The sequence below is a fragment of the Ailuropoda melanoleuca genome, chromosome 3, assembly GCF_002007445.2.
Source record: "Ailuropoda melanoleuca isolate Jingjing chromosome 3, ASM200744v2, whole genome shotgun sequence".
NCBI lineage: Eukaryota > Metazoa > Chordata > Mammalia > Carnivora > Ursidae > Ailuropoda > Ailuropoda melanoleuca.
In genome coordinates this window covers 41,563,198-41,576,632 of record NC_048220.1, presented here as the reverse complement: position 1 = coordinate 41,576,632, position 13,435 = coordinate 41,563,198, and the positions used below count along the sequence as shown (strand labels likewise).

Here is a 13,435-nt window from a genome sequence, read left to right as displayed (position 1 = left end):
GAGACGTATCTCTTCTCCTTTTATACCAGTGGTTCTTAACCATGGCTGATGTTCCCCCACCACCCCCCTGACATCTGATAACATCTAGACATTTTTGACTGTCACAACTGGGGTAGTGGTCACTGTCATCTAGTCAACAGAGACCAAGGATGCTGGTGAGCAATGTACAATGCACAGGACGGCACCCTCAACAATTACCCAACTTAAAATGTATTAATGGTGTAAAGGTTATGGCCTTTGGGAGAAAAGAAAGAGATTTATCAATTGGAATCTCAATTTCTTTCCCCTCTTCCAAAGAACAATGGTATTTTAAAAATTAACTTCTGAAATTTAGAAAGGAATTTAAGGATATCTGGATCTCGTACCTGTTAATTTAAGATAAAAGCTCTCAAACTTCTTATGTTAATACCAAAATTATCTCTGGATGATAAAAAAATTTTTTTTCCCTAAAAATAGACAATAGCTAGACAGTAATTTCTTCAAAGTTATGGGTATGCTTGATACAACTACGCTGAATGCCACATATTACAAAGAAAAAAATTATAATTCATTACGATCTGTTCTGAATAAAATACATACAGAAAAGCTGCTTCTGAGTTCTGACAGATAAGAAAAATGATCAAAACACTTTAAATCAAGGCTTGAATATGAAGAATATGAAAAACAAAAGTAAGTTTTAGAAACTCTACATTTGCACCACCAATTCTGAATTGGGCAAATGGTCACTGCTGGCTCTCTATAGGATATGATTTCAAATAACCAATTTCACAAAGGACCTAGTTTAAAAATTAGCCAGTTTGGTGCTAAGAACGAGCAATTTCAATCTGGTTTCACACTGCATTTCATCACACACAGATGTCCATTCGCATATAAATGGAGATAACTAACTTGCCAATGCCTCAGAAACAAGTACATACAATAAATGTGTATGTGAAGCTACATAGATAAGCTAATTAAAAAGCCAAGACGACATGGCATGTGGGTAAGTCACACGCTTCCCTCCATTCGCAAAGTAGGAAGAATAATTGTTGAAAGGTCAATAGTTGTTCAAGGTCCTGAAGTCTTCTCCTTGATTTTTTAAAACAAGTCTTCGAAGGGAAAACATGACACAGATGCACAGAAAAGAAATGCAGATAGGAGGCTACACAGGGGATGGTCCTGAATAGACCTAATCTAAGCAAAATTACTTTGACAAGCACTGACCTATCAAACTAAAAATCTGAATGAGTGTATAAAACTTACACATCTGTTAAAATCCATTTTCCCTCTTTAATCATAAGATGCTTTGAGCACTTGATACTCCAAGTTTCCTTTTTACAAAAAACAGAATGACTGGTCTGTCTTTATACCTCTGGAAATGTATTAAATGGTGCCCATAATTTTGATTTCAGATATCCTCTTGCAATATGAAATCCTGCCACCAATAACATACAAAGATGAAGATTTCAAGCACAAAAATGAAAGAGGAATTACCCCGCAGCTCAGTTAAAATGTCTATTTTTTGCTCAAGAATAGCTTCAAGTTGAGTAGCATATGAATCGACATCATAGTCTACTTCTTCAGTCATCTCCAGGAGAGCCTTTTCATCTTCTAACCATCGAATAGATTCCTAAAAGGACAAAAATTCAACAATCCAATAAGCCTCTTATAAGACAGAAACTAAATTTACAAATTTCACATATGTTAAATATCTTCAAGCATACTTAAGATGGTATTCTCTAAAATACTAATAAGTATAAAACATCTTTATTTACAGAGTAAAATTAAGAAATATTTCCTTAAATTCTAACAAACACAAATATGATAAGCTAAGCAAGGTGACTTCCTTTTTCTACTTTTACTTCACTCTGGATAACGGTTTGAGGAAGGGAATGAATCAAACACATATCAATCAGTGAGCACAATAATTCTCAAAACTTTAGTAGCTACCCCTAAAATTGGGGAAGAATGGTACAATAAAGTTACTGAGCAATCTATTGAGGTCTATGGTAGCCTAGAACTTACAAATCACCTAGAATTTACAAATCCATTTGGGGCCTCACAGTGGTTGGGTCAAGAGTTAACCCTAAATTCTAAACACTACGTCTTCAAATTATTGTAACTGTAAGAGCCCGATGGACAGTCAATATTAGAAGAGTCAAATCACTAAATAGTAGCTACTTACTATTCATAAATGCATTAAAGGAAACCATTCATTCTTAAGTGATTTTAGATAATGCGGAATTTATAAGTTTAATTTCCTAGCAATGTCATGAATCATATGGATCATGAACAAGTTCAGATCATTCTGAATTAAAGAGGTTTTGGATATAAAAAGGGGCACTTTCTAGCTTTCAATGCAATTTAATAGCTAATTATAACTAGACTATGTATTATCAGGCTGAATTAGCAACTTAGCTATAGATATCTATTAGAAAACCATATGTACATCAAATATGTCAATTAAATATCGATTTTTGATAATGATAACTGATAAAAATCAAATTTAATTGAATATACATATATCAATTAAAACACATATACGCACCCCAGTATTTTTTCTATTTCTTTAGCTATCCACTTAATCTTTTAAAACCCTATTTTGAGAAATGGCAGATCACAGTAATGAACAATGAATTGAACTGTAAAAAGAATACTGGGTTGAAACTGAAAAATAACCAGTTCTGACAAAAAAACAAAGACCTTTTAGATTTCATCATAAAATGGCAGAGTGAGAAATGATGGTCTTTATATGACAAACACCTTGCTCCAAAAGGTCAGAGACAATTTTCTTAAATTACAGGTGTCCTTTCTTGATTTAATCTAAACACCCAGGCCTCTAAATAGATTCTCATAATAAGGGTTTGACTAAAACTGTTAACAGCTTTCCTTTTTCCTTTTTTTTGAACATTTATTTATTTATTTGTCAGAGAGAGAGAGAACAAGCAGGGAGAGCAGCAGGCAGAGGGAGAAGAAGGGTCCCCGCTGAGTAAGGAGCCTGACTCGATCCCAGAACCCTGAGATCATGACCTGAGCCAAAGGCAGACACTTACCAACTGAGCAACCCAGGCGCCCCAAAAGTGTAACAGTTTTAATGGGCGTACATCCTATTTTCAACTTACAAAATAAATAGTTCTCTTATATCTCTAAGCCTTTTACCCAGGTGTTTAAAAAGCCTACAGCTGAATCATGTTAATATTTGTTTACAAATAAATATTTCTCGGGGCGCCTGGGTGGCACAGCGGTTGGGCGTCTGCCTTCGGCTCAGGGCGTGATCCTGGCGTTGTGGGATCGAGCCCCACATCAGGCTCCTCTGCTATGAGCCTGCTTCTTCCTCTCCCACTCCCCCTGCTTGTGTTCCCTCTCTCGCTGGCTGTCTCTGTCTCTGTCGAATAAATAAATAAAATCTTTAAAAAAAAAAAAATTTCTCAAACATCAGAGAAGGGACACGGGTCAAGAGAAAGACTGAGCTACTGTTCACCTTTTTCTCAGAACATATTTATAGTCTCCATAATGATGTCTAAATGTTACCTTCACTTCCTCACATAAGTATCACTCTCCAGGATATTTTCTTGTTAGAAAAGGTGATAGGTGGGGGAAGAAGCAATCATATAGTAAATCATACAGTGCCTTTAATAGGCTGAATGTACAAAGGGATGAATACGTCAGGAGTTACTGCGACAGGGAGGGATTTAACACCCCTCACTCATCTGCCACTGTGGTAATCTTCCCTCTCCTAAAGCAATCCTCCTCCTCTTCAAAGAAAGATACTTCCTCAACTGTTCTGATAACCCTTAGAAGTTTTTCTCACTGGTATCAAATAAACTGGCCTAACATAGAAAAAGAGGTGGTGGAGGACAGAAGTTCAACCCTTCTCTAAAAATGGGCAACTAATGAAAGCAAATAAAGCAGAACAGTAGGAAATAAACTAGATCTTTTCACCACAGTGCAAAAGAAACATTGTTTGTAACCATCATTCATTCTGTTCAAAATATCCCATATACATACCCTACCCTACAAATACACATATACATACACACAACAAGTAATTTTTTTAGATTAGTATAATATTCAAAGTATTATGAAAGTTCTTAATTTCCCTGCAGAAATATTCTGATGAAAGTTCCTGTCTTACTTTACCTGGAACACTGCCCTGTGATCTTCTACAACTTGTTCTTCCATTTCTACCATTTGTGAGACAGCTTCGTGGAAAGTAAACAATTGGGGAGAAACTTCTTCTTCCTTAAGATGAACATAGTTTAAAAAATTAGGACATAAAGTTTACATTTTAGATGTTACATAAAAGTAGTTTTTCTACATCATTTATAAAAATGTCATTTAGAAAATGAGAAAGTTTGCAAGATAAAGACTACTAAAATATAATATAAAAGGCAAAGCCACAACTTTTTATGGGTCAAAAGTATTTGATGTAACACTGAATAAGACAGCCCAAATTTAAGCATTCAGTAAGGGGTAGTTTTCACTTAGCCCAGGCTTTACTCCAGAATTACCCTAAAAAAACAATCTCTTTTGGAATAATGCAACTTTTCAAAAATATATTTATTATAAGCTGTAAAGATGCTAAAATATTTCCACAGTATTGTTTAATTTTCACTAACAATCTAACCCATATGTATGTCTTAAATATCTTTTCACCAGAAAAGAGATTTCAAGACAATGTCTTTTATGACTGTGACTATCAAATTAGTGTTCTGAAGGTCTCAACTCTTACTAAATCTTAATTTCTAATTACACCATACAATATGTTTGCCAGTTAGCAATTGACAACTTTACCTCATCAACAAAAAACCCACAGACACAAATACAACATATTCTTAGTCGTACATCAAATGAAAATTTCTCTAGCATTGCTTTCTTTTTTGAGCTGCTTTCCCAACCCCAATGTCTAATGATTTATTTACTCAAAATGTGGCTTTAGTGATGAGGTTTACTTAAAATTGTATTATAAAATGTGAGTAGAAAAAGCAGTGTTTTTCAAAGATACACAATTCTAAATGTATGTACAGATTTTGGTTAAAAGTATAAGTAGACATTTGACTTCAATCAGTATGCTACCATCCCTAAAAGTTTATATATATAATCAAATTGGCCAACGCACTTTTTCTCTTCTCTTTGGGAAACCAGCATCTGTTTTTTTGTTTTTTTGTTTTTTTTTTTTAAAGATTTTATTTATTCGACAGAGATAGAGACAGCCAGCGAGAGAGGGAACACAAGCAGGGGAAGTGGGAGAGGAAGAAGCAGGCTCATAGCGGAGGAGCCTGATGTGGGGCTCGATCCCACAACGCCGGGATCACGCCCTGAGCCGAAGGCAGACGCCCAACCGCTATGCCACCCAGGCGCCCCAAGCATCTGTTTTTATTAAGGCATGCAGGCATACAATATATCATATGATAAACACGCTCAACCAACTTTACTCATTTTATCTGCCCACCTCCCTGTCAAGCCCAGAATGTCCTCTTTCCTTTGCTTTAAGATATTATGCAAGTTCCTATCAATTCCATGCAGTCTACTCAGAATACTTTTTTTGTCTGTACAACTACTTCTGGAATGCTAATGCTCTTTGTTATTTTCTATGTTGTGTACTTGTGTTGGTTTTATCTGTAGGACATGTTTGGACACTATCCCGTTTTAATTTACCTTGTTAAGACTTTACCATAACAATAAGAAAAGGTACACATGCACCAGTAAACTTAACTAAAAGCTAAGGCTGAACACCTCAAGATAGTTCCTGGGGGTAGAAAAATTCAAGAAAACCCACACACTCTCAAATACAGAGGAGGCTGCAAGAACTCATGGTGTTATATTTTAAGCCTCTGGATCAATCCTAGCCAATGTCTCCAAATTAAAGTCCTACAAAGACCCAGGCCGACAGATAGGAAGAATATAACAGAAAAGATCTGCTATAGAGGGGGCTATCTTGTTTTCATTTTCCAGATCCTTAAGAGGCACCATACCTAGGTACAGTGCATGGTTTGTTTCAAGAATTCAGAAGCAACTATACCGCCCTTCAAAACTTTTGGAAATAGGAGATAGACTAAGGCCAGGATCTCATTTTAAGTTTTTTATTTTCCACGGTTCAAAGTTTAGAAATCTTATTTTATTTTATTTTTTTTTTTTTTTAAAGATTTTATTTATTTATTCGACAGAGATAGAGACAGCCAGCGAGAGAGGGAACACAAGCAGGGGGAGAGGGAGGAAGAAGCAGGCTCATAGCAGAGGAGCCTGACGTGGGGCTCGATCCCATCACGCCGGGATCACGCCCTGATCCGAAGGCAGACGCCTAACCGCTGTGCCACGCAGGCGCCCCTAGAAATCTTATTTTAAACCAGGAACCCCAAGTTCCCCCACCTTTTAGAAAATCAGTTAAAAAGCAGAGATAATTATGGTATCTACCACATAGAGTTGTGAGGATTACATCAGATAATAAGTAAAATGCTTATTAGCTAATATAAGTTATGTAGAAAGCAACTAATAAATGCCACCTTTTATCATGAGAAAATACTACTGTAAAATTCTTACTGAGAAAAGAATGACATAAAACTATATACATTATATTTTTAAAAAGGAAGTTAAATAATTATATAAACTTTTATATCTCACACACAGAAAGGAATCCCCTCAATACGTTAAAGAAATCATGTGAAAACGTGTATTGTTTGTGCTTTTTTGGTTACTTCTTTATACCTCTTTGTTCTTATACAAGGGTACATTATTTTTTTATTTTTTGAGTAACTGGGAATCAAACTGTTAAATTATGAAATGTCCCTAGCCATTTCAAACACATAGAACGCAACCAAATTTAACAAATGTTAGCATTTTGCCATCTTTGATTTTTGATATAGTTAATGCACTCTTTTTATATGCATGTGTCCATAGTTAATTATTTTTAACCTATACATATGATATGTCGTATGCATAATTCTTAAACTTGTTTTTTCCCTATATTACTTTTAAAATCCCCAAATTTTAATACTGATTGAAAATCTTGGGGGGGAAAAAAAGTTTAGATCAGGGACAGCAAACTTTTTAAAGGGCCAGACAGTACCTATTTTGGGCTTGTGAGCCATACAGTCTTTGTCATTGCTTTTGTTCAAGAAAGTAGCCAGACAAGTTGTAAATGAATAAGCATGGCCATAATTCAGTAAAACTTCATGTCTAAAAAGAGATGGCTGGCCCATAGGCTGTAGTCGGCTGACCCCTGATGGAGATGGTAGTTTTCAGTCATTAAGTTCTGCTACCGATGAACTAAAATCGGGTCAGTTTAACTACTGTCACTCACGTTTTGTTCACAAAGAAGTTTCAGATCATCTCTCTGAGGGGAACTCCCCACGCCCCACTGTGCCTCTAAGTCATCAATTTGATTTGGTGGGTGGTGCATTATTGGACGGACATCACCAGCAGCAGTTGGATCCACAGTCAATTCTTTCACCCTATAAATACATTAAGAGGTACCTAAAATTAACAAAGACACATGCAGAGGAACAAGAAACTTCCATTCTATTCAATAAAAAGGCAATTCGATTAACATATTAAGACTGATGATGTCAGCTTTCCAGATCAAGTTTACCTGAGATCTGCATTAAGAACTAAAGGGATATTCGGCTCTTGAATTGCCAAAATTTACTGAGGTAACTTTACAATTATTTCAAAGATAATTATTGTGCATAAGGACAATTAGCAAAGTATGTAGATTCAGTATGCCAAAGTAAAAACAAACAGTTTTTACAATTAAATTATATAAACAGAAAAATGCTGACAAAAGTGCTTAGATCAATAAATAGATTGCCAAAATCAGAGAACTTAATACACTCCGTAGATTTTTAGTTGTTATAAATAATGCTCTATTAAAATAGCTACATGTGAAATAACCATATTTCTAATGTATAAAGATTATAAGTTACAAAGTTCTATCATTTAAAAAATGTTTACCTATTACACTTCAATTTACACGGTGGAAGGGTACATGTTCTAAATCAAGAGGATCTTTGTTATTTCCTTGCAGACAAGGAAATTTATAAAAATATACACAATGATGGTAAACTCATTTTAAACAAGACAGTTTACCTTTCAAACATAAATATGCAAAGATGACATCATCCTTAAAAATATGGGGGGAAATAGGAAGCCCGAATTCTAAATCAACATTTTAAAGCAAATAAATTAATAAAGTACACAAAAATGAAGATCATGCAGTACAATCATCACCTGCCAAATGAAATGAAAATGAAAAATAAAATGGCTCAGAACAAAAGTATAAATGAAATATTTATATGTAACACAATTCAAAAGAAACTATGAAAATAAACATCTTATGCATAGAAGGAAGTAGACCTGGTAATCGAAGGAGAAAAGTCGTCATACTCATAAGAAGGAGAGAGATCAGGGCGACTGCCACTACCCTGTGAGAAGGGAATGTCTGATGGACTAATTCCAAACTCCTTTACTCTGCAGCACCAAAAGAGCAACAAATTAAGAGAAAATGCTCTTGTAAAGACAGCAATACACATTTCAAGTTTTTATTTTGTATTCAGTTTATTTTAAAAAAAGATATCAACACTGTTGTGACTTACTGTATTTAGAGTACTTTAAAAATAATCAATTTTAAGAAGTTTTCGCATTTTTCTGTCCTATTGATACCTTAGTCCGTAGTCCTTCCTTTCTGGTGTACTTTCCCCTTTTCTCATGATCCTTCCTAGAAGTTTAACCAATCATGACCTAAATTTTAAATGCCCCTTCTTTAACTACATGACTATTAATCAAATTTCCTTGTGCAGTCAATACTGCCAATATTTTATTAGCATCAATGAGCCCTTAATACTCTTGCAGTCCTTTAAAACAGAACACAAGAGTATTAAGTCCTTATGGCATCCCCTGTTTGTAATGAATTAATTTCTTTCCTATGCGTCTAGAATGGTTCCATCCGTGGTACAAAATAAGAAAGCAGTTCCTCAAATAGTTTTCTGTGTTTGGTTCAGGTGAAGAATCCTGGTTAAGAAAAGCCTCTTTAGCTATGGAACTGTTTTTGGTAATGTCTCTGATGTGTATATTTAACCAAATTATGGCTTTTCTGACACCATCTTTGTGATTCCCTATGTTCCTTTTGGGGCCACCCTATTTCATAACAGTAAGCAGTATTTATTATGTACTTCCTACATGTTCAGTATTACGATTGTAAATTTTAGGCATTATAGTATACAAACCTTACAACAATCTTGTGATACTATCTTCGCCATTTTACAGATGAGAAATTGGTACAGAGCAATATAATATCTTACCCAAGTCATTCAATGAGAATGTGGTGTAAGTGAGGTTCAAACTAGCTTTGAGTACAAACATTATACTACTTAAACATCCAATATACTGACCATGTTTTTCTCATTACTTCTTTTAGATTTGATCTAAACGAAACTACTGTATTGTTGGGTCATAGTCGTACAAACTAGTAACTTCATGTAGATCAAACTAATTTATTTCTTCTACTTACAGTCTTTCTTTAACCTATTGGTAATGTCTGCTGTCACAGGTTCAATACTGGATTCAACTTCCCTTCATCCTTTGTAGTCACTTTGGAAAGCTTATTTACCATACAGACTGACAAAAATCTAAATTTCTAACACTGACATGATTCTTTTTACTCCCAACTCCATTTAGGCTTCTATCAGAATCTCCTAATTTAGATAACCTAACCACCCCTAATAGGCTAATATTTCCCTTTATTCCAAGTGCTTTTGTCCAACTCAAACAGTAAATACTATATGCAGGAATTATATTCCTCAAATGAGCTATCAAGGGAGGTTGAAAATCTTTACTCCTAGAGATTTGGAAAGAAAAGACAGAATTATTTGTCCCAGATGGTTAGTCATGTTGCAGAGGAATTACATTACATGATAATAAATTAAAACATTTACTTGGACCTAAATGAACTAGAGGAATGGCCAGATACAGCATTTTCACATTAGGGAGATTGCTTTGCAGTTAGAAGTCTGAAGACATGGAGGGGTTTTGTTTTAATTCTGTAACATGACAATATTCTGCTATACTACACTGTTGCTCATCTCTCCCATGAACAATTTGAAGAAGCACTTCAATGATAAGAACCCCACACACCAAAAATGTTCATTTTAAAAATGAATTAAAAGTACCATAAATCTTTGCAGCTCAGAGCCCATAATTCAAAGTTTAAAAAGGATTGAATTTAGAAATAAAGTATTATATTTTTAAAGAAGTTATTTTAATATCTTTTTGCAAAATGTCAATAGGCTTATACTTTCCAACAGTTTTTACTATCATTTTAAAAAATCTCTTCAGCTGAAAGAAAAGCAAATCACAAGAGAAAAAAAGAGCATGACCCCATTTATGTAAAGTTCAAATACAGCTACCTATGTTGTCAGGGATACATTCACGTAGTAAAACTATTTTTAAAAAGAGAGAAAGAGAAAACCAAGAAAATTGTGCCACAGAAGTCAAGGCAATGTCTACCTTGGGGCAGAGATGAATGGATTTGGACATGTCATTCGGGGTTTGTAATCAGGAGGGGACACATGGGGAGCTTTCTAGAGAGGTAGAAATGTTCTATTTCCCAATCTCATGATAGAAATTTACACTAGGTAAGTATTTATTAGATTATTCACTTATGCTTTCAGTACTTATCTGTATATATACGTATTCTGTTTTAAAAAAAGATTAAAAATAACATTTCCATAGCAATTAAAATAGATAGGACAAATACTTGTATTCAGCAAAACTAAGGGAATGTCCACAGTCGAAATGGAAGTCAAAGAGGAATTTGATCTCTAACAATTAAAATCACAAATGTAGTACGTGATTTTTAAAAGAAATTTAAAACTACAAAGTCATTTTTTCAAAGCAAGAGCAACAGGAACATTTATGGAACAAATATAAATCTATCACAATCCAAAGTTCCAAGGGCATTTCGTGACTATAGGGAATAAATTATTTTAAGTCTATAACGCTTTTTGCCCTTTCATTTGTAATAACATCATAGTCCATTAAATTTTGCAACATTAGTGACAATAAATAATTAAATGTAACTCATATACAACACCAAAAAAATGCGCTATCATTACTTATTTAAACCCTAGATTTCCCACATACGGCATTTAGTATTATCAGAAATAATTTTTAGCATATAGATAAAACAATTTGAGAAATAAAGACTGGTCCCCTTACATTCACTTAGACTCTTAATAGGAAAAATTTACATGATTTAAATGTAGTAAAAAAATATGAAATATAACTTGGTGAAACAGAAAAATGTAATCATGTTCTAGAATAGAAAGACTAATTCTACTGAAGATCTACATCTCCTTCCAAATTACGCAATACATTTCCATTTACTTTCAGAACTTGACCAAATGACTCTACATATCATCTTAATGCATAACATGCAAAAAAATTTTTTAAATTGAAAACAATTATAAAAGTTATCCTATCAGATATTAAGTCAAAGTAAATACTGCTCTACGCCCCTCAAATTTCAAACCCAATAATTACTTTGCATACCTATTTGCATATCTTAATGTATTAAGAGTATTTTCACAGGATGCCATTCCTGGAGAGATTGTGGCAATCTAAAGGAGAAAAATGCAAAGGTAAAGAAAATGCTATAAATGATGAAAACAGTCTTATCAACATATTCTCATTAAGATCTAATCTTAAAATGATTATTTAAAATAAACATTTATTTGTGATATCTGAACTCCAAGATAATTTGCTATATCACACCCACAATCAGATAATTATAAGTCACATAAAATATAAACAACTCTGTGAAAGCACCAGAATATGATTAAATCAGACAGAAAACGGAAGTCAACACCTAGGAAGGAAAAGCACTGAGTGTTCCCACTACCCCCTCCACACCCCACATAATTTTTTTGCTTAAAGGCAAGCCCCACTGCTGTCACACAGGGTAACTAGAACTTCATTAGAAAACTGGAATTTCACTGGCTAAACTAAAGGACAGAATTCGAAGGTAGAAATTAAAGCAGCTAGAAAGTGAGGTTTGTCCCAGAAGAGAGATAATCATGGAGGGAGGTAATCCTGGCAACCAAAAATTGTACATATAAACTGCCCAAATGTCTGGCTGACTCCTGAACCAGGCATATATAAGGCTTACTCCAAGTAACATAGCTAAGTCTAGAAGAACAGAGTTTTCAATTTCAGCTGCTGCCCAAAGCAGGGAGACAAGAGTTTGAAATAAGTTAAGTTCACTTCTTGCTAAAACAACAACAAAAAATCAGTAATCTTTAGAACATAAGAGGATCCAGAGTGTCTATATATTTATTCATAATAAAAATTATATAAACCAATTTTACTAGACATACTAAGAAAAAGAAAAGTGTGAACCATACTCAAGGAAAATAAAAATCAATGAAGACCAACCTCAAGAAGACTCAGATGCTGGAATTAGTAGATTGCATTATACCTGCAATATAATCCTCTCTATCAGACTGGCAGGGACCACTTAAGTATCACTGTATCTCCCACAATAGAAGGATTTAAATGATTGTTATTAATGTGCATTGTAATCTTTCCATAGATATTGTGAGTTAGTCATTATTCAGGGTTAAAACAAAACAAATAAACAAACTTACCATGCAGGTACGAGAATTTTCACCTATGAATGAATCTCTTAACACCTGAGTAAGCTTACTTGCTCTGAAAGGAGTATGAGGTTTATTTCTACCTAAGGCTCTGATGCACTCCTGAAAATTAAGAAAGCAAGTTTCACAGATTAGGCTCCTTATAAAGAGTAATCTTAATTAATATATTTAAAAGACCTTTTATTATAACCCTAACATTTAAGATCTGATCGGCTCTGGAAATCGTAGTAGCAGGTTTAGAGCATAGTAAAGATGGTCTCGTAAAGCCTAATTCAAGAAAATGAAATTAAAAACAGTAACAACAACAACAAAGTAGTTATTAAAACAGTAACAACAACAAAGTACTTATTATTCCAAAAGATTCTTCTGGAGACTCTGACTAGTATTTAGAAGTAACAGATCAAAGGATAAAAAGCTCAACTTTGAAAGTGGCATGACAAAAGAAAAAACACAGAATGTTTTCTTGTAGTCTTACCAATCCTTCCTCTCCTTTCCTTTTTTTTTTTTAAACATTTTATTTACTTATTTGAGGGAGGGAGAGAGAGAGGGAGAGAGCACGAGCGAGCACAAGCAGAGTGGGAGGGGAAGAGCAGAGGGAGAGAGAAAAGCAGACTCTCTGCTGAGCAAGGACTTCCCCCCCAACCCCGCCCCATGTGGACTCAATCCCAGGACCCCCAACATCATGACCTGAGCCGAAAACAGATGCTTAACTTACTGAGCCACCCAGATGCCCCCAATCCTTCCTTTTCTACTTAAGGAAGGGACAGAATATTGCCCTATCTTTCTGAAAGCCATCCACATTTTTCTGA

The 13,435-nt window shown here is 34.5% G+C and overlaps 1 protein-coding gene across 4 annotated transcripts in view; it reads right to left on the bottom strand.

The window, feature by feature from the left end:
* Positions 1 to 13,435, bottom strand: part of KIF2A (kinesin family member 2A) — a 34,114-nt gene that overhangs the window by 6,145 nt on the left and 14,534 nt on the right. For 2 of the 4 annotated variants that reach the window (XM_034656273.1, XM_034656274.1), the window contains exons 14-19: positions 12,618 to 12,728; positions 11,524 to 11,591; positions 8,332 to 8,445; positions 7,280 to 7,430; positions 4,120 to 4,221; positions 1,474 to 1,609 (exon numbers count right to left, since the gene is read on the bottom strand). In XM_034656273.1, coding sequence (XP_034512164.1) covers positions 1,474 to 1,609; positions 4,120 to 4,221; positions 7,280 to 7,430; positions 8,332 to 8,445; positions 11,524 to 11,591; positions 12,618 to 12,728 — 682 coding nt within the window. The remainder of the gene's footprint in view (positions 1 to 1,473; positions 1,610 to 4,119; positions 4,222 to 7,279; positions 7,431 to 8,331; positions 8,446 to 11,523; positions 11,592 to 12,617; positions 12,729 to 13,435) is intronic. The other 2 variants (XM_034656275.1, XM_034656276.1) reach the window with 1 other exon arrangement.